The 27129-nt window shown below is 41.9% G+C and overlaps 1 protein-coding gene across 1 annotated transcript in view; it reads left to right on the plus strand.

The window, feature by feature from the left end:
• NEB (nebulin) overlaps positions 1 to 27129 on the plus strand; it is a 195660-nt gene that overhangs the window by 151389 nt on the left and 17142 nt on the right. The window contains exons 125-148 of the mRNA XM_053671780.1: positions 392 to 496; positions 1113 to 1217; positions 2750 to 2854; positions 3213 to 3320; positions 5395 to 5499; positions 6449 to 6553; positions 6980 to 7084; positions 7755 to 7859; positions 7947 to 8057; positions 8737 to 8847; positions 9070 to 9171; positions 9280 to 9384; positions 13621 to 13731; positions 14338 to 14442; positions 14962 to 15066; positions 16401 to 16505; positions 17924 to 18034; positions 18441 to 18551; positions 19110 to 19223; positions 20546 to 20650; positions 23469 to 23573; positions 24176 to 24280; positions 24932 to 25024; positions 26664 to 26756. Of these exons, the coding sequence (XP_053527755.1) occupies positions 392 to 496; positions 1113 to 1217; positions 2750 to 2854; positions 3213 to 3320; positions 5395 to 5499; positions 6449 to 6553; positions 6980 to 7084; positions 7755 to 7859; positions 7947 to 8057; positions 8737 to 8847; positions 9070 to 9171; positions 9280 to 9384; positions 13621 to 13731; positions 14338 to 14442; positions 14962 to 15066; positions 16401 to 16505; positions 17924 to 18034; positions 18441 to 18551; positions 19110 to 19223; positions 20546 to 20650; positions 23469 to 23573; positions 24176 to 24280; positions 24932 to 25024; positions 26664 to 26756 (2535 nt within the window). The remainder of the gene's footprint in view (positions 1 to 391; positions 497 to 1112; positions 1218 to 2749; positions 2855 to 3212; positions 3321 to 5394; positions 5500 to 6448; positions 6554 to 6979; positions 7085 to 7754; positions 7860 to 7946; positions 8058 to 8736; positions 8848 to 9069; positions 9172 to 9279; positions 9385 to 13620; positions 13732 to 14337; positions 14443 to 14961; positions 15067 to 16400; positions 16506 to 17923; positions 18035 to 18440; positions 18552 to 19109; positions 19224 to 20545; positions 20651 to 23468; positions 23574 to 24175; positions 24281 to 24931; positions 25025 to 26663; positions 26757 to 27129) is intronic.

A 27129-nucleotide genomic window follows, 5' to 3' on the forward strand; every position in this document is an offset into this window, starting at 1 on the left:
AAAAGACTATTAGAATTTTTATCAATATTCTTTTTGATTCTCCCAATCATAGATTGTAAACCCATAGATTGTCAGTGCCTTATTTTAAGTACAATGTAAGGTGCCACAAATCCTACTGTTGCTAATGACATCCATGTGTAGAGAGGGGGCATGTTTAGGTACAACATACTCCAACTTTGTCATAAACCACATCTATCCTGAAGCCCAGCCTTCTCCAGCCCATCTTCCTTCACTTGACCCTCTTTGCCTCCCTCTGTTTATTACCCCGATGCTCTCGGAGCCCACCACCCAAAATGATATATTTCTAGCTCTCTGGAGTGTTTATCTAGGGATGTTTCTGTATAGCCTTGAAGTCGTACTCTTGCTATAATCTGATCTGATGTCTGAGCAGAAAAAATACAGAGCTGATTATGAGCAGCGGAAAGATAAATACCACCTGGTAGTGGATGAGCCTAGACATCTGCTGGCTAAGACCGCAGGCGACCAGATCAGTCAGGTACTGTGACGGGGCTGGTTGGACAGCCCAGGCAGGATTGTGCTCCAGGTTTCTCATGAGATGTTGTTCTGTCTGCTGCAAGGATGTCATAGGTTCTGCCTATGATATTGGGATGTTCTGTTTCAAAGTATCTGTCTAGCCACCCAAAGAGCCCATGAGCTATTTGAGTGTGCCAGTCCATGCTCTGTGTCCTCACATGCGCTGTGGTGAAGATGAAAAGAAAAGCTGGCTCCTCCCATCCTTTATTCTCCTGGAGAGCCTGTTGGTAAACTGGAATCGTAAATTGCAGATCGAATTGCAAAAGCAAAAACAAAGAAGCAAATTAATGGAAGGAAGGAAGACAGAACTCCTACTGTATTTTTCTCCTCCAGTGATGTCTTTTTTCCCATGAGGCAATTTTGGTGGCACTAGCTATGTCACTCCCCTTTCACAAGATGACAGATGGTCAGCTGCAAGTGTTGCAGTCATTCGGCTCTGTCATGTTTTTGTGTCTTCACCACCCAAACATGGGAGTACATAGAGTGTGTCTGCCTACATCTCTTCACTCAGAGGTGACTGGGATATAGAGCCATGTTCTTAAGTCTCTTTTGTGCTTCACTGCTCTTTGCATGAACAGAGAAAGTATAAATCTAGTGCCAAGACGCTTCTGAAACGAGGATGCAATGAACTTCTGCGTCCAGATATGTTGACTGCCCTCTACAATACATACCTTTGGAGCCAGGTAATGTCGGATGTGACGTAAAGAAGAGATTTAGAAGCCTGGGGGGCATTCATCTTTATGCTTTCCTGGAATTCCTTCCTCTGCCCCCTGCCCAAACTGGTTTCACATGAGAAAGCTGCATACATATTCATTCCTTGCAAATGAACCGTGGGTGTGACCAACTGTTACCATGCAGTGGCCATCATCTGTATATGATAGGACACTCTGGAACTCCTAGTAAGATCAACGGAGACTTTTCCAAAGTTTGTTTCCAAATCAGTGTAACACTTATTGATATTCTTCAACATTTGCCCCACCACCAAATAGAATACTTAGAGATTGAGGATATTAAGTAAATTCAACGGCATATAAGAGACCCGAATAGTTAACGTTTCCATCTAATTTGGCCGCTGTTCAGTGGTCACCGCAAGTGTACCATTCAGGAGAGATGAGGAGGGTCACAGTGCAGCTCTTCGAATGTTGCACATGTTCACCGCCCCCCTTGAGTTCGCTGCTGGATTTGCTAGGTTATGCCCCGCACGCCTGTGCTCTCACACACTTGTTAACAATGTTGCTGATAACGTTACCTTCCTACGAGGTCAAAGGAAGCTCACAGCACCACCTTTCCATCCTATGCTGAAAGGTAAATTTGAAGCAGCAGAATGGTGACAATTGCTTAACTTCCAGATACAATATGAATAAAATGCCATTGTTTCCAAACAAAGCTTTTCACCAATCTTTGGTATTAGGAACTTGTTTTGTCACTTTAGTTGGACATGAAAACACCACGTGAGATCCCCCAACGAATGTCCTGTTTGCCCGCCACTCTTCCTTTGGTCATGACATGGCCATCGAGTAGTTGTGCATGAAACTTTGCTGTGCTCTCTGTATCTGCACTGCTTGGAACAGCTTATGTGCATGGGGAAACAGTCATGGCTTAGAATTACAAAAACGATTGCCTTTTTTTTAAATGTTAAATCCTTTAAACTGTATATACTTACATACCTTAAGAGGTCACACATATTCAATGCAGCATGCAGAGTTCAGCAAAAGTAGGTTTCCACTTGTCAAGTACACAAAACACAAAGTTTATTCTTGTATTATTATTCATTAATTATTGTATTATTTTCCACACGAACAACAGTAAACCTACTTTTGCCCCACCCAGTTCTGTGAGTGAACCATTACTTGTCAGAGTGCGGACAACAGGGTCTGGGCCTGGCTCTGAGATTTGCTCTGTATGTGGCCTTCGCTGAGTCTCTTAGCCCTTCTGAGCCTCAGTTTCTGCATGTGTGAAATATATGGAAATTACATTTACTGGTCTTATTATTTGCTCACTCCATTACACCATTGCTATCAAATACAGGTTTATATTAAACATTTTCAATTAGTAGTTAAAGAGAAAGCATGATGACCCACTTCCCCACATCTGTGCCTTGGTTAATAATATTCTTACTATTTGCTGTGGGACTCTCTCATGAGGAAAATTATATTCTTTAAAGCCCTGTCTTCTACTTCTTATAGTTAATGTGTCCTTCTCTTCCACAATTTAGATCAAGTACAAGGAAAAGTATGAAAAATCTAAGGACAAATTTACCTCGGTTGTGGACACTCCAGAGCACCTGCGTACTACAAAGGTCAACAAACAAATCAGTGATGTGAGTACAGGGAACACTGTGCAGACTCAAGGCCAGGGGGCATTTGCAAATGTGGGGGGACATTTTAGATTGTCACAATGTCTGGAAGACTCTCCTGTCAGTCAGTGAGAGTGAGGCGGGGGTGACAAATGTCCTGCTGTGCTCGGGACTTCCTCTTACAATAAAGAACTGTTCCAGCAGAATCGGCAGACTCCCCATTTGAGAAGCACTGGGGCCTTAGCAGAAAGCATGAGAGCACCTGTTGAATTTATAGGTTTTTCTCTCCTTTACATACACTGAAAAAAGCTCCTTGCATTTATAATTTTATATTACATTGTAAATTGAGATGTATAACACATTTCTGCATTTTCTCCTTTAGATACTTTATAAACTGGAATACAACAAGGCCAGGCCCAGAGGCTACACTGCCATCCACGACACGCCCATGCTGCTGCACGTGCGGAAGGTCAAAGATGAAGTCAGTGATGTAAGTACCAGGAGGGCTTTGCAGTGCCTCTCATCCTGCCCTCTCTAGTGCCATATAACGCACCCAGGTCCAGTCATCCATTTCTGCACAACAATCCCCCTAAAACTTAGTTTCTTAGAACAACAATCTTTTTTTTCCTCATGACCCTGAGAGCTGACTGGGCACAGCCGAGTGGCTCGTCTGTTCCACGTGCTGTTGGCCAACAGCGGAGGCTCGGATGGGCCCGGACCTCAGGGTGGCTCACTCACGTGGCTACCAGTAGACGGCTCTGTGTTGGGAGTGTGGCTGCTGTGTAGACAGGAACTGCCCCCCACGTGGCCCTTGCATGTGATTTGGACATCTCGCAGCCCAGTGGATGGGTTTTAATGGGCTGGAATGGAAGCTTCCAGACTGATTCCGGGTACTCCTAGAGCTGACACAAGTCACTTTTGCTGTATATAACTGGGTACTGTGGACACCCAGGTTCAATGGGTGGAGAGATAAATGCCACCCTGGATGAACAAATGACACGGTTACATTGCAGAAAAGCATGGGGGGGTATATTGTAGAGACCATTTTGAAAAATGCAATATGCCATAAATGCTATTAATACTCTGTAAGCTTTATCTTGAGTAAGACGAACAAGGTGGCCATTAAATTCTAATACCCTGAATCTGAGGAGACATTGTAGTCATAAACTCTCAGATATGTAGTTAGATTGTATGGTTGAAAACTATCACCACTGTTTATTTTTCAAAAAATTAAGAACTCCATGGCTACAAGGCATCCAAAAGAATATTGAAAGCAACTGTGGTTTTAATAATATTGAAAGCAACACTCATCCTTATCCTGAAGTGTCGCACTGACTATGGCTGGTGTTCAGAAATTGAGAGACAAATAAACATGTTCACAATGTTGACCTTGAGTTGCCATGAAAAAGAGTTAAATACAATTCAGTGTATTGTTTATGCAGGCAGAAATGCATAAAATATTTTTTAAATATTTTTTCATATTTTTCATTTTAAGTTTAGGCATTTGGAACATGAACATCAGGTTTTCATAAACATCTATCGGGCAGCTCCTTTATGTGGAGCAGCCCATCCCCTTTCACTGTAGAAAATGAAGCATTTCTGTGTCCATTCTCCCACATTATCTGATTATAACAATAACCTGAGATATTGATGAAAAATATGGATTCCCAGACCTCTCCCCTAAACGCATTGATTTAGGTGACGTGCAGAAAAGTATGATCAATCAAATTTACTGATACTGCTGGGCTTCAGTAGAACAGTTTCACTTCAGATTTAACCACCTTAAACCCTAGGCTCCTTCAGCAACCACTACTGAGAAAACCCAGATGAGGCTCCAGGGCCCTGAAATTTAAAAGGAGCAAAATAGAGCTAAAGCTTCCAGGCCTAGAGTGCAGAAACTACCGACTGGGCCCACAGAGACTAAACCTTCCCCCGCGCTCCCTCCCACCCAAACCCACAAACGTCCCAACTCGCTAGATGCGGCTCCAGCGATGATGGAAGCAATGACTGCATCCATCCATCAGCTCATCATTCAGTCATCAAATAGTTATTGGGTTTTTATGTGCCTGACACTAGGGCAAGGACACGCAATCTTTGCCCTGGACGGGTTCAGCTTTGTGGAAAGAACAGACAGATAAACAAATAATTACAACATGAGGTGGCAACAGCTGGAACTGTGGGGGCTGACAAGGAGGACAAGACTCATTCCAGCTGGATGGGAAAAGCTTCTCTTCCATCAGCAGCTTTCAAGAATGTTCTGAACTTAGAATGTTCTGATTTGGAAAAGGAAAAACAGGCAACGGTAGCTGTGCGGCTGGCTGTTCCAGCCCAACCTCGCAGGACGTCAAGGCCATGGCGACACCAGTGAACATACCCAGTGTCTCCTGGGAGTTGGTTTTAAGATCTGAGATGCACGGCTGCCTCCTTTCTACACACAGATTTATTCTGTCTTAAGGAGCATTGCGTACGACAGTCATGGTTTGAATGCCTTCTTTTAAAGAAAAGCATAATGCTCAGGAGGCTGCTATACAAAGTTAAGCTTATCATTGTGTTTCCTCCCACAGCTGAAATACAAAGAAGTTTACCAAAGAAACAAGTCCAACTGCACCATTAAGCCAGATGCTGTTCATATCAAAGCAGCTAAGGACGCCTACAAAGTCAACACCAATGTAGGTACCAGAAACTTCCCCAGGCCTAACGGGGATTGATCAGCTCTGCAGGACACATGATCTCCTTCGGGGGGCTGAGCTCTAATGAGTCCAGCTCAAGAGTTAGGCGCCAGGAACACATGTAATGATGCTGAAAGGTACATTATAGAATGCAGGGGGTGGGTATTTTCTACAAGGTTCTTGAAACTCTCTTGTATGTTTGAAAAATGTCACCATAATATAGGTGGAAACTCATCAAATAGTATACATAGACGCATGCACGTTTTATATACAGATTAAACCTTGACAAAAAGAGAGAGTATGAGTGGAGAAATGTGGCCAATAGAAAGAGCTCTTCCCAAAGAAAATCAGCTTAAATTACAGACACTTCAGTGCCTCAGATTTGGCTCAAAGCAGCCAACTCAGATGAAAGTCTGGCAAGTGCACAAGCATCCTGAAGCCAGATCACCTGGGTTTGAATCCCAGCTCCACCTTTTACCAGCTATCTCACCTTGGGCATCTTACTTAATCCTTGTAGGCAGTTCCTTAGCTGTCAGTTTCATGCAGTTGTTACAAAGATTAAATAAGTTAATATTTATAAAACACTTAGAAAAATGCCTGGCACAAAATCATTTACTATATGTGTTCAAGGTTTTTTAAATTAAACCCGAATTTAGTTAGCAATTAAAAGTTCTCAGGTACTCTGAAGATAATTAAGCTACACTGGCAGAGTTAGAAAGACTGTAGGAACATTTCACCCAGAGGTCTTAAAAAAATTTAGCCCCTGTTTTGGGACCAAAATGTCCCTCCCACAAAATGACCTCTTGAGTGGCTGACCAGCTACATAAGTTGTAGAGAAATTTTAATTGGGGCTTCCTCTTGCACAAAGATGAGTCCCTCTGAGCCATGCGTGTGGTTAGGAACTCAGCCCACTGACTGACGTGACTTGTTTTCCTCTTGTGAAAAACAGCTGGACTACAAGAAGCTGTATGAAGCCAACAAGGCCCACTGGAGGTGGACCCCTGACCGACCGGACTTCATCCAGGCCGCCAAGTCATCCCTGCAGCAAAGCGATGTGAGATAGGAGGGACGTGCCTGCGGCAGATAAATGAATAATTATTTATTATATTAACCACTGTCATGGGTTTTAACCTAGCTCATTTGACGTCCCAGAAGGACAGGAGGGTTGTGGGGCGTGAAGGGCAAGCTTAGGAAGCAGACCTGGCCACAGAGCCTGGTCTCCCATGGCCAGGCCCAGACACACATGGTTCAGAGTCCCAGGCGAGGCTGGGGTGGAGCTTGTGGCAAGCAGGCTGGGGGCTTGGTCTTGGCCCCACGGCTGGAAAGGAGTTCAGCACCAGCTGAGGGGCCAGGAAGACCCTGCCCCATTTGGGTAGCAAGCCCTGTTTAAGAGGAGGACTCCTCATGGATTTAATCAAATCCTGGCTTTCCCCTGTGCCTGTCCCCTTTCCCATCTTCCTCTACTTTTCTTCTGTGACAGTTTGAATACAAGCTGGACCGAGAGTTCCTCAAGGGTTGCAAGCTTTCTGTCACTGATGATAAAGACATGGTGCTGGCCCTGAGGAATTCCTTAATAGAAAGTGATGTAAGTACCCAGCCTCTTCTATGGTGCGGGACCTCACTCAGGGCCATCTTCTGCAGCCCAGTCCCCAGAGACACCCAAAAAAGGACCGAGGGCTGCTGCTGTGGAAGCTCAGGTGTGGGTCCTGAAACATGACCTTGCCCCACCCCCTAGTCTGTGAACGCCAATGATGTGGCAGAGGAGGGTGGCAACAGGGGGAAGCTATTCAATCCGGGTGACCGTTTTTTGACCTTTCTCAAACCACAAGATAACTCACGCAGCAAGAACTGGGAATCTGCAGGCACAGCTGGATCTATAAGGAATCTAGTTCATGTTTGTGGAATCCTATTCTTCCTATGCTGCAGTTTCCTCATCTGGAAAGGAGGAATCATAATGCCTCTTGGGCTTTGGGAGAGGAAGCCGGGTCAAATGTTATATCTGAAAGTACTTTGAACTAAGCTATATGTATAAAAATCCATTGCGAGACCATTGTGATTGTTATTAAATTCTTGCAAGAGATAGATTATGACTGCATATTTCCCAAGATTTCCAAACATCAAATCTGTTACTGAGTTTTATGTTCCTACTGTGTCAACAATGCTATTCTCCCAGCTCTATCTAGTGACTCGGGAGCCTAATAAAAATATGCAGGCGACACAGAGGAGCTAAAGAGATGCTTTTTTCACCCTTGCAGCTGAAATACAAAGAGAAACACGTCAAGGAAAGGGGGAGCTGCCATGCTGTGCCTGACACTCCTCAGATCCTCCTGGCCAAGACCGTCAGCAACCTGGTGTCCGAGGTACCCCCCAGCTGCCCCGTGCTCTGCTTTCACCTTGGGCTAGTGTCCAGCCAGACACTCTAACAAGCTTTCCGTGGGTTCCCTCAGAACAAGTATAAGGACTACGTGAAGAAGCACTTGGCCCAGGGCTCCTACACAACACTGCCGGAGACCCCGAACACTATCCGCGTCAAGGAGGTGACCCAGCACGTCAGTGATGTAAGTGGGGCCAGCCCCAGGACTCCGGGCTGCAGCGATGCTCCTTTACCTTAGGAACCAGCAAAAGGCTGCAAGCTGCCGTTTTGCTTACACTTTGCTTTATGTCACTTCACTCCTACCGTCAAGACCTGTCTATGAGTTTTGAACTCTGATTTAAAGGGCAAGTCATTATTTATTAGCTTTCCAATTATGGCAAGTGTGGCAGATGTGTGTATTACCACAGAATGTGTTATCCAGCAATGTAAGATGCTGTTAACCTAGAGTTAATAAAGGGGAGAAAAGACTGCTGATGAAGATTGGCTTCTCCTACCATTAAACTGCTAAACAATTTTAGAGAAGTAATATTACCACTTTGTATCTCGGTAGTCTCTGCCCCCTACTTTAATAAATGGTGGGCAGTTCCATTATTTATTATACATTCCATATATTTTTAAAAGGTAGAAATGGTGCATTAGAGAGCTTAGGTTCCTTGTGGTCATTTCCCCAAAGATTGGTATGTGGTTCCAGTGTTGGGTTACAGAGCAGGAATTTAGAATATGGATTAGAGATCCAAGTTCCAGACCAATAACAGAAGATGGGGAGCCCTGGTTTTTCCTGGAGATCTTCTCAAAGTTCTTCTAGTAAATCAATTCTGTTCCCAGCTTCCTCTGCTCACATGCGTAACTCTGGCTATTTTTAGACAAATTACAAAAAGAAGTTTGTCAAGGAGAAAGGGAAATCTAACTACTCCATCATGCTGGAGCCCCCGGACGTGAAACATGCCATGGAAGTGGCCAAGAAGCAAAGCGATGTGAGTTCCTCCTCTCGCCACCCACGGGGGCCCACTGAGCCCATGGACCACACACCGGTGCATGCTGGTTGCAGTCACCCTAATATCTGCATCTCCTAGTTTAATAAATATGGTGGTGGGCTCAGTTTGGTTTTAATGAAATAATTTATTTCACTTAATGAGGACTTTGAGAAGATAGGATAGCTCTCAAAGGAGTACATTTTTTTCCCCTTCCATATAAAGGTCGCTTACAGAAAAGATGCCAAAGAAAACCTGCATTACACCACAGTGGCTGACCGGCCAGACATCAAGAAGGCCACGCAAGCAGCCAAGCAGGCCAGTGAGGTAAAGACATAGTTTAAATGTCCCTGGTCCCCAGTGGTCACTGCCAACAGTAGTGCATGGCACCCACCTCCCAGAATACATTGCCCATTTTGGTTTTCTTTGATCCAGGTGGAGTACAGAGCCAAGCACCGGAAGGAGGGCAGCCATGGGTTAAGCATGCTCGGTCGCCCAGACATCGAAATGGCCAAGAAGGCGGCCAAGCTGAGCAGCCAGGTAATGCAGATGGGCAAGAGGCAGCTCTAAGGTGCAGAGATTTTAGAACCTTGCAGTGGAAGAGATTCTCAGAAGGAAAGTGCAATACTCTTGACTAAATTGATCCTGGCTGGGTCTTTGATAGCACCACAAAGCTTTGGAACACTGGGTCAGGAAGAGTGTGCTAAGGACCTTCTTTCATGTTTCCAGCTGACATCTATAGGCTTTTGTTTTTCTCCACTTTTCCATTTATGGGTATGTGTCCAAAACATCAGCTTGTGAGCTCCTTTGGGAACCTCTCTTCAGGCATTAAGAATTATATCCCAAGGGCTTGCTTCATACTTGACTCACCTGTGGGATCTTGTTGACATGCAAGAGTCATGAAATTCTAATTTCTAGAATTCATCTGGGTGCAGGAGCCCTTATTCTTTCATTGCACATACATATAAAATGCCTGGGCTAGGAACCAGGGTGAGTGGATGTCCTCCGATGATATGTCCATGGATAAGTAAGTACAGGTGGGATGATAAGTGAGGGGAAATGCTTCATTCTAGCAGATTTCCTATTATTAAGAAGATGGACTCAGAAACGTGGTACCCAAACCTGATTGCCACATTACCTAATTTCCCTTGTTACACCAGTTACCTAGAATCCCCCCGAGTCTTTTTAGACTTCAGCCCTGAGACCCCATGACCCACCGCCATCTCTTTCAGAGAGCAAGTTCTATTCCTATAGGATTTGAGCTCAAGAATATCTTATTTCTCCTCTGATTTACAAGTCTTGCCTTCTTCTTCATTGTCTGTTCTCTCAAGTATGTTTTTAAAGAAATAGGTTTGGGATACATTCGGTTACTACATGTATGAGTCTCAGCCATAGCACACAGGGGTCCCAATCTTTGGGGAAATAGAAAGCAGTGATATCAAGTGACAAAACAAGTCATGGTCATGAAGAGACAAACGTTCAGATGGCTGATGACAAGCAAATATGACCTTTAAAAGTTATTTAATTTAAAATTCCTATGCAGTATTTTTATTATAAACTGATAGAATTGCATAAGCATTCGAGACCTAGGTATGAAATCACCAACAAAAACAGTGTAATCTCTAGAGTAATGAAATGTAATGAGTTTTCTTAATGTAAACATTTTTAATATGTTTTAAAATTTCCTAAGTCATACCATGATCAAGTTAAAAACAAAATTCATTTTGATATTGAAATCTTGAAGACTTTGCTGTTTTTAAAAATTAGGAGGCTCATATTTCTAATTCCAAGTGAATGCAACGATGTCGAGAATGAGACCTCGCCAGGTCCCTTTACAAGCTCACTTTCTTAGGTTCACTTCCTGTGAAATGCTTGTCTCAGGATGTACAGCGTCAGGGCGTGGCCCCTGGCCCAACAGGGCTTCCCCTCTCTGTGGGCTGTCCCCATTCTGACTTTGCTGTCTTGCTGGCACTCTAGGCAGAGTACCTCAAAGGCCAAAGGAGAGGACACGGGCACGGCGCCGCATCTTATGACACCCCTATGATGAGGCATCTTAAGAAAATTAATGTGCTCACCAGTGATGTAAGACTGGCACCAACAAGCCGAGATCTCTGTCTTTCTCTTTTTCCTGTCAACTTTCCTAGCCTTGGTCAGGTCACTGACCAAGTTGCCCTCTTTCCTGTTGATTTGTGTTGGAATGTGTAGAATGCTGTGGAAATTTGTCGAAGGATATACTTTTGCACACAGCCATCTTTTCTTGCATGAAGCTTTCCCTCTGGAACACACCATTTGGAATAGGAAGAGAGACTAGACTTGGACACAGCCTCGCAGTGTTTTGGGGGTCACTGACAGAGATCGAATTAAAAGATGAAATGAAAAGAAATGAAGAATCTAAACTTCAACCACACAGAGAAAACCTCTGTGATGTCTATTGTTGATGTTTAATACACGTAAGACTGGCACTCAGTCCAGGCATATTATGGATCAACAGAATAGACTCCTTAAAATGTATTTACTCACAGTTCTTTTGTCCTCTGTTTTACAGTCTTAATAGCAAGAAACTTTCTAATTCTCAGGCTTATTCTTCAGTCTTTAAAAGTTCCAAGTCCTTGATAAGGAGCCAAATGGGGGATGTTAGACCTTTAGATTTAATTAAACATTGAAAGAGTAATTGATTTGAAACCATTTCCTAGACTACATCCACATAAGCCGATACCAGAGCTTAATGGAATCATAGACACTGGTGTTGCAACTGCTGGTACCGGGCATATACAGTTGGCCTCTCAGCCTCCCAAGACTAACAAGAAAAGGAAGGCCTTACCATCCCATAGTGCACACGTGTGTAGCCTTATTGTACTCACTGCTGAGTCCAGTACCAGGAATTTACTGTGTTTAGTGCCTAGTCCAAGAATTCTTAGAGTCCTAAATCTGATATGTTGTCCACATCTTTCAAGATGTACTAAGTAGTTCCTAAGAAGATCCAGTAGAAAACAAAGGCCTTCTTGTGCTGAATTCAGATTCATATTAGTAGTTCTATAGGCCGCATTTGCTCGGGGACCTTCCTGTGAGAACAGGAGGCACATATTTTTTTATTTGAAAATTTAGGTTTACTTGAAATTAACAGAAGAAAAAGATACTGAAGCCAGACCAATGATTTGCTGCTCTTCAAGTAAATATCTCTTTAAAAATAAGTTGTTTTCTAAAAGATAGAAAGAGGAATCTAATGTCCTTCTAAAAGAAGTAAATTTACTCTCATTCAAGATGGACCTCTGTAACTTTTCTTCCTCAGCCCGACTGTGGACATCTAGTTACTTTGCGTGTCTCTGTGGCTCTTGGGATCAAGTGTATTTTCAAGGGTTCATACATCTCTTAGAAAAGGTTTCCTTTGGGTCCAGACACCAGCTCACCCTCTCTGACTTTCTTTAGCAGGCTTTTCATTTCTTTATTTTGAGAAGGGATTTTTCTCAGAGAGGAGCCATTGGGACATTCATTTACATTTTCTTTTCCTTTTATGTTGCATTTCTGCCTCTCCCTGTGTCTGCCTTAGTGTACACAGTACTGTTTTGCATGCTTATTTTTCCCCATGCATTTCCACTGTAGGTTTTTCCAACGTAAGTGAGTCTCAGCCTTGTGAATGCATTCTTACTGAGGTGACAGATGTCATTGTTCTTAGCATTTGAACTGTCTCATTTTGTGTCTGTTCTGCTGCATATGTCAAGTTGTGGGAAAGTGAAGTGGTAAAGCATGAGGGGTACTGGTTTGAAATGTCTGCAGAGTGAAATACTGGAGTGACCGGATCCTGGTGTGCTAACTTTGAGTGAGTCTTTCATGTTACCAGTAATATCTAGAGATAGCTCATTTCCCATTCTTCTACTTCTAGACTTAATCCTACAATACTCTCGACAAAGGCAGTGGTCCGTTTTTCAGTAAGGAAATATTCCTGTCAGTTTCAGTTTATTCCATTGAATTTTCTCATAAATGGAACATCTTCTTTAGCTATTTTACCTAGACATAATGATTGTTTCTTCCCTTCATTCAATCAAATCACATTTATTGAACAACCGCTAGTGCCAGGCATTATACCTATTTTTCTAATTGAAGTAATTTAGTTTTTTGCATAGTTTTACTTTTATGTATTCAAAAAAGTATATTTAATCCTATTCTCTCATTATTCTAAAGTAGCTTACTTCTTTCTTTCTTCTAGCCTAACATGATGTGGAAACCATTATCTCCTAAACTTATTCTTTTTACTCAGAAGCTATGCCATTTTTTGCCAAGTTTAAAAAATTAAAGTGATGTAGCCAAAGAACTGTTTTAAAATAACAATAAATTCTCCTAATTTATCAGATTTCTAACATCTCAGCCTTCTTGATTAAAGACAAACCTTCTTGGAACTCCTTGCAAAGACCTAAAATGCTTTCAGATTTCTAGTTAGGGAGGCAGAGGTACTCCAGGTCAAACACTTCAGATCACACCTCTGAATTCAGCTTAACACATTTTCTATTTACTTTTGTTTTGCATTTAAAGGAGGTGATTAGCTTTCATACCTCTGGATAATATAAAAATGAGCAAGCCAAACACTATATCACTGGATCTTATTCTTGATTGACTGTTTTCTCAACTGAATTACTAATAAAAATGTCCTAGTTTGAATAATAGATTATGTGATCACTTTAGGTATAACACATATTCTTTTGCATTTATGTTTCCTCCATTCCTTGGTCCTCAAATTTATTCATGTTCAAGAATAATTTGGATTTTTACATTTGCTCTTAGGTTAAATACCGAGAAAATTTCGACAAAGAGAAGGGTAAGACACCAAAATACAACCCGAAAGACAGCCAGCTCTACAAAGTCATGAAAGATGCTAATAATCTCGCAAGTGAGGTATGTTTATTATTATTATTACTTTTGAGGTTTTTCTAAACTGGAGTAAAACACATAACTTGAAATTTGTCATATTAATTATCATTAAGTGCACAACTCAGTGGAATTACTTACACTCACAATTTTGTCCAGCTACCACCATCATTTCCAAAACTTTTTCATCACCCCAAATAGAAACTCTATATTAAGCAAATAACTCTCCATTCCCCCACAGTCCAGACCTGGGTAATCTCTAACCTACTGTGTATTTCTATAAATTTGCCTATTAGAGATTTCATACACGTGGAATCATATAATATTTTTCTTTTTTTCTTCTGCCTGATTCAACCTCACTTAATATTTTCAAGGTGCATCCATGTTGTAGTATATATCAGAACTTCATTCCTTTTCATAGCTAAATAATATTCTATTATGTATATAAACATGTTGTTTATTCATTCATCTGTTGATGAGTTGAATTGTGCTTTCAGTTTTTGGCTACATGAATACAGAATGGTTTTTCATTACCATTTCTAACATTTGTTTTGGTATGAGTCTTACCAGGGTTTCTATTCATACTTTTTACCGTGTCCTACTTATGTGATTCATTTTCCCCTTAACATACAGGTTAAGTATAAGGCTGACCTGAAGAAAATTCACAAACCTGTGACTGACATGAAGGAATCTCTGATCATGAATCACGTCCTGAACACAAGCCAACTCGCCAGTTCTGTAAGCTCATTTACTCCAGAAGCAGCTTGTGTCACCACCGGCCCCAGATTCCTTCTCTGAGCTCACATGCGTCTCCATCTCTGCTGCTGAGACACTGGATTGCTCAGAAAGCTCTTCTCTTATTTGAGTGCATTCTTCTAACTTACGTTAACCTACACGTCCCACTGACTATGACACCTCTTGGAATATTTTTTAAATGTTTTTATTTTTAGAATATTAAAATTTTTTTCAATTAACCAATCCCTTTCTTCCTTTAAAGAACTTCTTTCACTTTTAACTTTTCACTCTTAAAACCTACATTGAATGGGCCATATAACCTAAGTGTTTGCATCCCAGATTAGCAACAATGCTGAACATGGATCTTTATCCTTTAAAATGTTTTCTTAACCCCTGAATTCATGTTTGCTCATTTTAATTTGGTCTTGCTGCTGCTGCTGTGTACATGTCTAATCTTAGGCAAAAAATAGGAATGCCACACAGCTTTGACATCCCTGTGCCCTTTTTGCCATCCCCCCTCAGTACCAGTACAAGAAGAACTATGAGAAGAGTAAAGGCCACTACCACACCATACCCGATAACCTGGAGCAGCTCCACCTGAAGGAGGCCACAGAACTACAGAGTATAGTAAGTTCATCAAGACTGACCTTTTCTCTGATGCGTATCCATCTACAATGTCAAAACCTTTCATGGATTCCCCCAGGATAGCAGTTATAGTTTTGGTAATATTGAGAAAATGTCCAAAGATATAAGGGGTGTTGAATTTAGTAACATTTTGAAACTAATTTTATGTTATAAATGATAACGGCATCAACATATATCGGGGAAATAGTTCATATACATGTAACATGTGTGAGACAGGTTACTGAATTGGAGGAAGCATAACATTATGCAGCAAGGAGGACAAAGCCCTTGCAATAACTCTGATATGCCCTCGTGAGCCTGCCCACAGGTTGGGAAACAGTGGAAGACAGGGAGGCTTAGGAAGACTTTAAGCAGAGAAGTAATATGATCAGATCTACCGTAGAGGTAGTCTCTGGGTGTTTCAGAAACTGCAAATTTTGAAAAGTAATTAAGTTCTTTAAAAAAAAAAGCTTCTTAAGATTCCAAAGTGAAATAATTAAGAAAAGAACTAAGAGAAGGAGCTTGCTGTCACATGACCTCCCATATTACAAATTCAGCATTATTAAGGTCCTCTGTTGGGCATTACCCAAGAGGCTAAATTACTAGAAATGTCCCTGTGTCATCGATAAAGTAGCACATGCCCCTGGGCCTCTGTATTAAAGTGTTGTTACAAGAAAAAATGCTGATATTGAGCATTGCCACCAAGATGCTGCACGAACAAGGGCCTCTGCCCTTTAATCCCATGAGGATGAGGGAATTCTATTTGTAAAATAGTGTTTGGGATGGGTTAGAGAGTGTCACATTTATTTGTAAGTCAGTCAACATGTAAACTAGTTTTCGTTTTTATATCAGTTTTGGTTGTGTTAAATAAGTGACTGGTTATGACCTAGATAGCGTTATTAACCTATAAAGTTTCATGCATTATCTATTAAATCAAGACCCCAGGTGTCTGGTAACAGTTCTTAGGAAAGAAAAACTTGAGATTTTAAAAATCAGAAATAATGACTAATGCCCTGGTTAAAATGTTCACATCTATACATATCAGATCTTGGCCAACTTTACCCATGGGTGATTTCCCATGCATTTCCTCACCTCAGTGTCTCTCTGCTGGTCTTTCAGCAGTGATTTCTTGTCTCTGTAAACTGAACACATTCTGATCATCCTTGTAAACAGGCATTTTCCCCTAGGCAGTGACAAAAAGGTTCTGGATATGCTTTGAGTGGCAGAGATGCCACCCAATTAGGCATAAGTGTCCGTTGAAAAGTATAATCCTTAAATTGGTGTCTGTCTACAAATTGACATGAGGAGAGATATCTGATGAGGCTTTTCATCACCAGGTGAAATACAAGGAAAAATATGAAAAGGAACGAGGAAAGCCCATGTTGGACTTTGAAACACCAACATACATCACCGCCAAAGAGTCTCAGCAGATGCAAAGCGGGGTAAGTCCTACAAAACCACACAACACACTGTCTGCCTTGTGAAAACAACTCTGCCCATGAATGTTTCCAGCCTGATGCTATCCAAAAGGGGTAGACAATGGGATTTTTAACACGTGATCACTAAAATATTTCCCATCGCAAAAATCCTATGGATCAGTTATCAAATATGTTCAGAATAGTAAAATTTACCACATGTTTTATTTATTTAAACTATCATGTTTATAGAATTAGAACATAGCAAACTATTCCTAGCACTGAAGAAATTATATTGAATACACACACACACACACACACACACACACACACATATATATATATGAATTAAATGTTCCCTCTGCATAGACTTACCATCAGCTTTGGATTACTCTTCTCTTAATAGGTAGCCCTAAGCCAAACAAAAGGAAATCAGTGATCAATAAATTTATCAAAACATAGAGAGTCAAGGTGCTGTAATTCCTATTTTAGAAATGCAAGCAGAGAATCTAAAAATAACTTTGTCCACATAATATATTTAGTGATTAAAAATAATAGATCAGCCCTGGCTGGTGTAGCTCAATGGATTGAGTGTGGGCCTGTGAACTAAAGGGTCACTGGTTTGATTCCCAGTCAGGGCACATGCTTGGGTTGTCGGCCAGGTCCTCAGCATGGGATGCGCAAGAGGCAACCACACACTGATGTTTCTCCTCCCTCTCTTTCTCCCCTTTCCCCACTGTCTAAAAGTAAATAAATAAAATCATTAAAAAAAATAGATCATGCCACGACTGGCATGGCTCAGTGGGTTGGGTGTTGTCCCACAAAGCAAAAAGTCATTCAGTGGTTTGATTCCCAGTCAGAGCATATGCCTGGTTAGCAGGTTCAATCCTCAGTCAGGGCACATATGAGAGTCAGCCAGCTGATGTTTCACTCTCACATTAATGTGTCTCTCCCTCTCTTTCTTCCTCCCTTCCTCTTTCTCTAAAAACTAAATAAATAAAATCTTTTTAAAAATAATAATAGGTCATGGTTATGAAAAAGGCCAAGTTTTTATGGGGTGCCCTGAGTTCTCCTTCCTCTGAGTCACATACTTATAATTTGGAAGTAAAATATTTTGTTGCCTTAAGCAAAACGTCATCTGGAGAGATGACAGTAGGTAAAGAGTATTGATGGCTCATAGGTGCTTCCTTCTGCTCTCTGGAGGGCTGGCCCCAGTCGCAGCTTGAATACGGGGCCCTTCAAAGTTTCCCAGCCTCTGCATTTCCTTGGGGCCACTTGCTCTGGACAATCAGACATGTTTCAAATGTGTGGCTATCAGCAGAACTATGATGAAGTTAAGAGGCCAACATAGAAGGAAAACGTAATATTTTGTCCTCCTAAAATTAAGAAATAAATTATAATGGATATTTTTCTCTTAACGTGCCTTTTCTTCCTGCTTACATTAGAAAGAATACAGGAAAGATTATGAAGAGTCCATCAAAGGCCGAAACCTTACTGGCCTGGAGGTCACGCCAGCTTTATTACACGTCAAATATGCAACCAAAATAGCCAGCGAGGTAGTGCCCACCTGTCTTTTCTTTCTTGATCTAAATAACTGCATGACTGCCACTCATCAGCGTGTTCTTTCTGCCATTTTCAGCACCGCATAAATTTGCGGGTTTCAAGTTGAGTTCACATTTGGTGCTACTATCTAATCTATTACCCATGTTAATTTTTCTACCTTTTTTAATTGAATACCTAATAAAATGCTCTTATCTTACCATTTTATTAATTTCTAGTTCTTATTGGATACTTAATATTAACTGATGAAGCTTATCCCTTGCTTTTATTGATATCTTTATTTACTAAACTGCAACTGTTTAAAATGAGAAGCATTTTTTATCTTTTGGATTTTGGCTCTTTGCTTGAGAGGAACAAGCCAGGATTTCCGGTCATCATTGCTGCTTTTATTTTGTGATACAGAAAGAGTACAGGAAAGATCTAGAGGAAAGCATCCGCGGGAAGGGTCTCAATGAAATGGAAGATACTCCCGACATGCTAAGAGCAAAGAACGCCACTCAAATCCTCAACGAGGTAAGTTCTCAGCTGACTGCGTGCACTTAATTCACAGAACATCTTCTCAGCCAAGTGACACACACATACACACACACACACACACACCCCCAAAAGGATGAAAACAAGAGATTTTGAATTTCAGATTCTGTATCCAACATGATTATTACTATTAAATAAAATATGTCTTAATTTCTAATGAGTTGATATTATAACAGTCTGTGTCTATAGTGGCTATTGCTATCGTAACCTGTTATTTACCTAATAGTATTTGATTTAACCTTGATCCATTTTGTGTGCTCATTTAAATAAAAACACCACACATGAGTGGTGTGCACCTGTTTAATACTAGCTGGGTACCAAACTTGATTTCAAATTTGCTTTATACATTAATGTCCTAAATAAAGGATGCTAAGGCCTTTGAAAGGTGGCCTTAAAATGGGCTTCGGTGGCCACCACTGCATCCTACTGCAGGGAAGGATGAGAGCAAAGTGCCATGGTATGTGCGGATTTATATTCACTCTGTACATTTATTACATAACCATGGAAGTAAGGTAATTTTTTTTAATGCTACTGTAGAAAGAATATAAGAGAGACCTGGAGCTGGAAGTCAAAGGAAAAGGCCTGAACGCCATGGCCAATGAAACTCCTGATTTCAAGAGGGCCAAGAATGCTACTGATATTGCCAGTGAGGTCAGTGTCACTATTTTGTGTCAACCTTTCAAACAAGTAGCTGTGATTACAAGCAACACAAATTGTCCTTCTATTATCTAACTTCTTGGTCAATGACAGACAAATGCATGAAGTGTCATTCTTAAACATCCACATGGTGAATCCATTCTAATAAAAGGATCAAGGACTCTGTCGGGCCTGCTTCCTTCTGCCTTTCTGAGCTATAGTCACAGGAGACATGCAGAGCAAGGGGCAGAAGTTGGGGAACCAAACAACTGCTCGGAGATGGGCAGACTCTGACATCCCAGCCTCGTTTCTTAGTCAGTTCACTCCTCCTTGGGCACAAACAATTCCTTGCTAGAATATTTTTGAAGTTCTTGCCCTCCTTTCAAGGCCTAAATTTAAAACACAGTTTTTAATAACTGTGAGCTTGTTGTTCTTTCACTGTTCATGTTTCTTTAACTTCTTTTTCTTAGATAAGTCCCTTTAACATTTCATATAATAAGGGCTTGGTGATGATGAACTCCTTGAATTTGATCTTATCTGAGAAGCACCTTATCTGTCCTTCCATTCTAAATGAAAGTTTTGCTGGATAGAGCAATCTTGGTTGTAGGAACCACACCTAAAACAAAAGCAAACTAAAAGAACAGCTAGATCAGGAGTGGAAACATAGAAATGAAGATCTCAAGGAGGGTTAGCAACAGGGGAGTGGGAGGAGGAGATGGGGGGAGAAGGTACAGAAAATAAGTAGCATAGACAGTAGATAGAAAATAGATGGGGGGGGCAAGAATAGCATGGGAAATATAGAACCTAAAGGACTTGAGACACATGGACATAAACTAAAGGGGGGTAATGGTGGGGATGGGGGGGCAGGGTGGAGGGGAATGAAGGGGGGAATAGAACAACTGTAACAGCATAATCAATTTAAAAAAATAAATTAAAAAAACACACAGTTTTTAGGCATTTCACATTGTCTAATAGTGATTAGTATGGGTATTTTGCTTACTTGTCGTGCTTCCAGCTCTTATGTACATAGCCAGTCCTTACTATCTGCTGATTATCTCTCTCATTGCCCATTATTCCTCCCCTCCCCTCCCCCTCTCCTTCCCCCCTTTTCTGTTTCCATCCCCTTGTCAGTTTTTGCTGAACTTAGAACTCAGTCATTCTTTCTGAATTTTACTCTTTAGTATAAAGCTATAAACATAATAGGAAAAATGTCTGTTGAATGTCAAGTGAATGAATTTTTTTGGAAAAGAATTATTGGTCACCTCTTAATCAAACTAAACTAACAAGTGTTGTGCACATTGTAAATATTTACCCAATTGTTGGGTGTTCTTTTGCAGATTAAGTATAAGCAATTAGCAGAAATGGAAAAAGCCAATTTCACATCTGTGGTTGATACTCCGGAGATCATTCATGCCCAGCAAGTCAAGAACCTTTCAAGCCAGGTAAGGACATTCATCAAAATGCCAGCTCTCTTTGACCCCAGTTATGAAGAGCAAAGTTTTTCCATTAATTCATAAGGAAGTGCTTTCAAATCACACTTTTGCCCAATAAAAGAGGAGGAATCTATCCATGATGCAAGTTTGAGCCAAAGTTGAGATTTTTGCATCAGAATTAAAATAAACTGTATGAGAGAATTTTAAGGTACTGAAGAACTCTTACATGGAACCCATAATTAGTGAGTCACTATCTTAACATGCAAAGTCTCTTAAAACATGGGTGTAAAATTTGTGTTCAAATCTGGAAGAAACAGAGTAGACAGCCCACGTCTGGATTATCAGTTGCTCCAACAATATTGAGATTATGTTATCAATGCTAACCACACGCTCTAACCCCGATTCCTCCCGTGGTGGATGACTCTCCATCGTCCTAGAGACAGAGAAGAAGAGATGCAGGATGTCCTTCCTCCACCATGATGTGCCTCCATTTGCTTTAATCTTCCACGATATCAGGAGTCTACAATTCATTTGAGTAGCCCTGAATTGGACTGTTTTCTGTCCTCTGATTAGTGAGTTCTAAAGCAGTAGTTATCTGGCCTGGTGATGCCTTATAAACACCCAGGAGTACAGACTTTCCCAGTTCCACCATGGAATTTTGAATATAGTGAGTCTGATGTAGGCCCTGGATATCTGTTTTGTTTAATTTGTTTTTAATCTTCACAGCTGATCTCTTAATGGCAATCAGGTTGGTGGAATCATAAATTTAAACACTTTATTAGCAACATACAATTTTATGTCATCAAATTAGACATAAACTATATAGTTATCACCAGTTAGTGGCTTGATTAGGAAGCAGATATATTCAAAAGGAAGAACTGAATGTTTTATTTAGGAGCTGGGGAGTAGAGAAAAATTTCATCAGCAAAGTTACATGGGCCCCAAACCACCATGTTGTGTCCACTGGGGGAGCCACGGAAGCCAGAATTCTTGGGGCTGGGAGAGAGGCTCACCAGCCAAATAACCTGTCTGCCTCTTGACTTGTTAATTAATCTTTCAGGAAAACCTCAGCTTCAGCATGCGGACCTGTTCCAGGGAGAATTAATTCATTTACTCTGCTCTTGTGTGCTTTCCTAGGCCTCTCTTGAGCTAGTTCCCCAAAACCTAAAGTACGGCCAGTTCAGGTCAGGATCTTCCTCTGGGTGATGATGGAGCAGTGCCAGGGCTGCGCTGCCCACAAAGCTGCTTCCGGGTCCCATTGGGGAGTTTGTATTCTGTAACTCATAAACTTCACAATGTGGGGTTCAAGCAAGCAGTGTGAGCTGACCCACAAATTCAGAATAGTATTCTGAATACTCCTTCATGCCAGGAGGTCCGGGACTCCCTTCTCTCAGAATACCCCTAAATTCCCTGTGCAAACTGGTCACCCCTCTTAGGGACTAACAAGCACTAACTCTGCAAACCAGTTAAAACAGCTTTTGCCAGAGGAGAGGAGGTCTGGTTTCTACCCTTTTCCCAGGACCAGGAGAACACTTTTTACATTTACATAACTAAGAAGAATCTTTCAAGTGACTTTTCCCTGAAGGAAAACATCTGTTCCCAGTAAACTGCCCTTTACTTCCAGAAATCTGCTTTTACTGGCTTCCTGTTAGATGAACAAAATTCAGGCCAAAATCTCTTACTGGTTCAAATTGCATCTCGTTCGTTGTTCTCTTTCAACACTTATAAATGTAATTTGTTTACAGGGTGGAGCAAAAGTAAGTTTACAGTTGCTTGTATGGAAAATAATGCAATAGTTAATAAATAAGAACACAGGAGTAAATTGTGTTTTGTGTAATCACAACTGTAAAGGTACTTTTTCCCCCACCCTGTATAATACGATTTAGATAGAGAAAGATAAAGAAAGATAAAACCATAGAAAAATGGTTTTATCCCCATTAGGAAAGTAGCTAGTTTCTATCCCCAACTCTCAGCCCTGCACACCCATTCTTCCCTGAAAAGTGGCAGAAGTAGAGTTAAAGAGAGAAAGGTAGAAGGACTTAGTGACAAGCCATAAAAGAAAAGCCAGGCTTTAAGGCAGAGTTAAGTGTCCCACCTTTTTAAGACTGAGGATGATTAGTTTGGTCCTGGGGGATGGGCTGCCTAGGTATCTGGGAGGAGACCAGCCCCTGTGGGCTGGGCGGGAAAGCCCATGAAAAGTGGTGGCTGGCTCAGAGCAGTCTTTGGCCGGTTGGTTGGTCAGCTGGTTGTGGTGGTGGCCCCAGGGCAGGTTGGTGGAGCCACCAGTCTGACCAGGCCAGTTTCTACAATATCAGAGGGATGTTCTGGAGGCGCCTGCTGGTCCCACCTGCCTGCTCAGTCCTGTAGCCCTCAGCCCCGACCACCTGCTCATGGCTCAGCAAAAATGTCCTTGTCACCAGCTAAGTCTGGCTCTCAAGGGGCCTTGTTGATGGCCCATAACCCTCCTGCTTTTCTCCACCTGCCTTTTGCAGAGTCTGGGTCCATCCAGTTCACTGTAGGCATCCCTGTCTCCCTGCCAGGAGCCCTGCTGGCTGTCACCTCCCTCGTGTGGACCAGCCAACAGCACCTTCCTCTGCCAGCTTTGCCATGAGAGTGGGTCCTATTAAATACCTGGGCTCACTTCTCCAGGAAAGAAAAGGCATGGTGCTTGCTCACAGAGAGAGCTCTGCTGTATGACTCCTGAGCATCCTTGCACAGTCAGGAAAATACAAAAGACTTTCCCTCTGCTGAGCAGAGGGCTATTTTAGGTCCCACTAGTTCATATCCCTCCGGTGTTCACCATCCTGGTTTTGGAATCTATTTCCAGAAAAAGTACAAGGAAGATGCAGAGAAAGGCATGTCATATTATGAAACGGTTTTGGACACTCCGGAGATGCAGAGAGTCCGGGAGAACCAAAAGAACTTCAGCCTTGTAAGTTTTTGTTGCATCTACAACACAGCCCCCTGGTACCTGAGATGAAACAGGACAAGGAGACCCCCTCTGGGCACACACACTCGGGCATCCTGCCTGCAGTGGGGCCCTGGGGCAGCCCCACCCCCCACCCTCTGTCAGAGAAATGAGTACGCCGTTCTTCCTGCGCTGTTCTCCTCCAGGCTCCCCGCACATTTCAATCCCTAATCAAAGCAGGAAAGCCCCACCTGTCACTTTGTCGGTGACTTCCTGACACCAACACTGACACTTTCTGACACTGAATATGAACTATCACCATTTTTCTGTAGTGGCAGCATCTGTCTTTTTCAAAGTTAATTCTAGGTAAGTTATACATTTTATTAAAAAAACCTATTTTGGCATAGGTTTAAAAAACCTAAAAGCTAAGTTTTAAGGTTTTTAAAAATGAGTCTTTCCTCAAAATTCTTTTTAAAGAATTTCCCTTTGTCTATCAGATTGCGACTATTGTGGTATAGACATATTTTTAAATACAGGATTTTAACTTCCTTTACACAATAGAGTATAATTAAAAATATATAAAACAATGTTGAAATCTTAACAAGATATTTACTCTTTCTTCATAGCTGCAATACCAGTGTGACCTTAAAAACAGTAAAGGAAAAATAACAGTTGTTCAGGACACACCAGAAATACTGCGTGTTAAAGAAAATCAAAAGAATTTCAGCTCGGTATATTTACTGTTTATATCCCACTCGATGCTAACCTAATAATTCCACTCTCTGCTTTAAAAAACGTGCTAGCCTCATGTTTATGCAGGCAACACCTAACCTCCCCAGGTCATGCTCGTGGTTATTTGTTAAAATTCCACATACTCGGCTCTAAAATCATCATTCCAAGACCACTTGAATAACAACTTAAATCTGCTAACAAAATAACTTCTTTCTCTAATTTTTTTAATCCCACGAGTAACACATGAGTAGCATGTGTTGTCTTGCTCCAGGAAGGTGGGTTTCTTTCTGACCTTGTGATTTCTTTTGTTATCCACCCCCCACCAAAAACTGACCAACTTCATATTTCTTTAATGGGTGTTGTGTTTCATATGAGCAAGTTTTTCTCAAAATCAACCTTTTCTGGTTGGTCTCATTCTGCATTAACACGGTATAACAATCTTAAAAGAACCCTCAGCATCTGGAAAGTGGCCCATGTTGTGTGTTGGAGTCCCTGATGCTGGCGTGGGAACCTCAGACCCCCTGGCACTCGCCTGAGGACAGTCTCTAGTGTCTTTTGTTTTCACAGAAGCCATGTGTCCTAGACTTTCTCCAGGAACAGCTGGGTTCTCCTTCCTTCTGTGTAACACTGCCTTGATTCTGAATGTCCAGGTCTTATATAAAGAGGACCTCTCGCCAGGAACCGCAATCGGAAAGACGCCTGAGATGATGAGAGTGAAGCAAACACAGGACCACATTAGTGCGGTAAAGATGCCCACCATGGACTCACTTCCGAAATTTTCTGTCCCACTTTGATAATTTACACTGATGTCTGAGCTGCACTCAAACCTTTGTCACCAAAAGCAGCTAAATTGCTGAAACCGAGGCCTGTGGTCAGGTTATCTCACAGTCGGTGTGGGACTGGGCGGCCTTCCTGAGGGAGGTTAGACAAGGAACAGGGAGAGGCCTGTGTTGCAGCAAACAGATGGTCAAGTATAAAAACCTGTATTTATTCAGAACTGGACTCCATTTCAAATACAACTAGGAAAAGTGGGAATTTATAGCTGGGAGCTTGGGCTGGGGGGGGAGAAGAGCAGTGGGTAGAAAATTACTCAGAGGAAACATCTCAACTAGGAAGGCTTCTGGCTAAACCCACCTAACAAGATTCTTGCCTGGAGGCAGACCAGGGTGATCAGACCACGCCTGGGGGTTGGCGAGGGGTCAGGAATTTGGTGCGGGGTGATCAGATATCAAGGGAGGGAGATTCTGGCTAAACCGACTTATCAAGATTTTTGCTAAAATTGAGCAATGCAAAGATGAATGCTGATGTCCAAAATCAAGGATTCAGAGGAGCCTGACTAAAGTTTAAGTAGAGAGCCTTTGTCACTTGTAAGAAAATGGAATTTGTTGGAGTCACAGAATTAACCTTCCTGGATATACAAGGTTTCTCCAGAAGGTATCCAACCATTTAATGTGAAAAACAGAGCCCTTTATGGAAGAAGATACAAGAAACATTGTACATAGGACAGTGATGCCTCAGTCCCCTTCAAAGTAGGCACTTTGGGACCTCACACACTTCTCCCAATCACCATCGGCTGCCCCATAATATTATTCTGAATCTCATCAATGGTCTGAAATCTCTTCCCTTTCAAAAGTGATTTTAGTTTGGGGAAAAGCCTGAAGCCACAGGGCCACAAATTTTGGCTGTAGTGGGGCTGAGTCACCTGGATGATTTGATGTTTTGCAGAAAAACTGTGCATGAGATGGGATGCATGAGTGGGCATATTGCCCTGATGAAGCTGCCAATCACCAGTTGCCCATAGCTGTGGCCTTCTGAATCATATGAATAGTTTCCATGGAGGAATGTTCAAGCTTAACACAAAATGTGATGCAGATTCATTGCTCTACTCAGTCATTTTGAATGTGATGGCCACACAGTACACATGCTCACTCAGTGACATCTACCACCCCACTGACTAGTACAGTGAAGTTGCCATTGTTCACACATGCACATTCTGGTCCACTCTCCTTGGCTGCCAGGTTGCATTAATGTCATGCAAACCATTCTCATTGTATTAACAATGGCTGGACTTTTTCCTGACAACTTGTATGTATGTGAATGTATCTGTCCTCATCAAATGAGTTATTGGGTATAAAAATGCTGAAGTATTTAGAAAAGAGAAGGGGCTACAGTTGAAATATGGAGCCCCACCCTTACTGAGCCCCCAAAGGGACAAGAGAGCAACCAAGAGTCCTTGTCCTAGGCATTGTTCTCCTCTGGCCCAATATCAGAATGTGGCCCCATTCAAATTAAGCGTAGAGCTGGTGCTATCTAATAGTGATTTTAAAAACGTGGGACTACTAATCAAACACACCACACATGTTCCCCCTTTTATATCTGCAGGTGAAGTATAAGGAAGCAATTGGACAAGGAACCCCAATCCCTGACCTGCCAGAAGTGAAACGTGTCAAGGAGACACAGAAGCACATTAGCTCGGTAATGGCCCACATGCTTGCCGTGCATACGTTTGTGCAACCAGTCCCATCCCACCCGCTACTTAGCTCCACCTCACCCCTTCTTCCTTCCACCAAGGGCTTCCCATGCCTTGGGGTGGTGTGGGCCTGAGGGGAGCACAGCCATTTACAAAAGTAGATCAGTCACCTCAGTCTTCACATGATCAAGGAGCCGAAGGGGCTTGGCTTCTTGATTCATCATCATGCCTGCAATTTTGAAATGTGCCAACAGTAGTCATAAGGTTGAGATGATCTCGAGTTTGTTAACCCAAAGATGTACATATAAACATGAAAGTAATATGAAATAATGTTTACATGTCCATGTATGTGTGCATGTGCATGTGTATATATCTCAG

The sequence above is a fragment of the Artibeus jamaicensis genome, unplaced genomic scaffold (genome assembly GCF_021234435.1).
Source record: "Artibeus jamaicensis isolate MK-2021 breed Jamaican fruit bat unplaced genomic scaffold, CSHL_Jam_final contig_1832, whole genome shotgun sequence".
NCBI classification, from domain to species: Eukaryota; Metazoa; Chordata; class Mammalia; order Chiroptera; family Phyllostomidae; genus Artibeus; species Artibeus jamaicensis.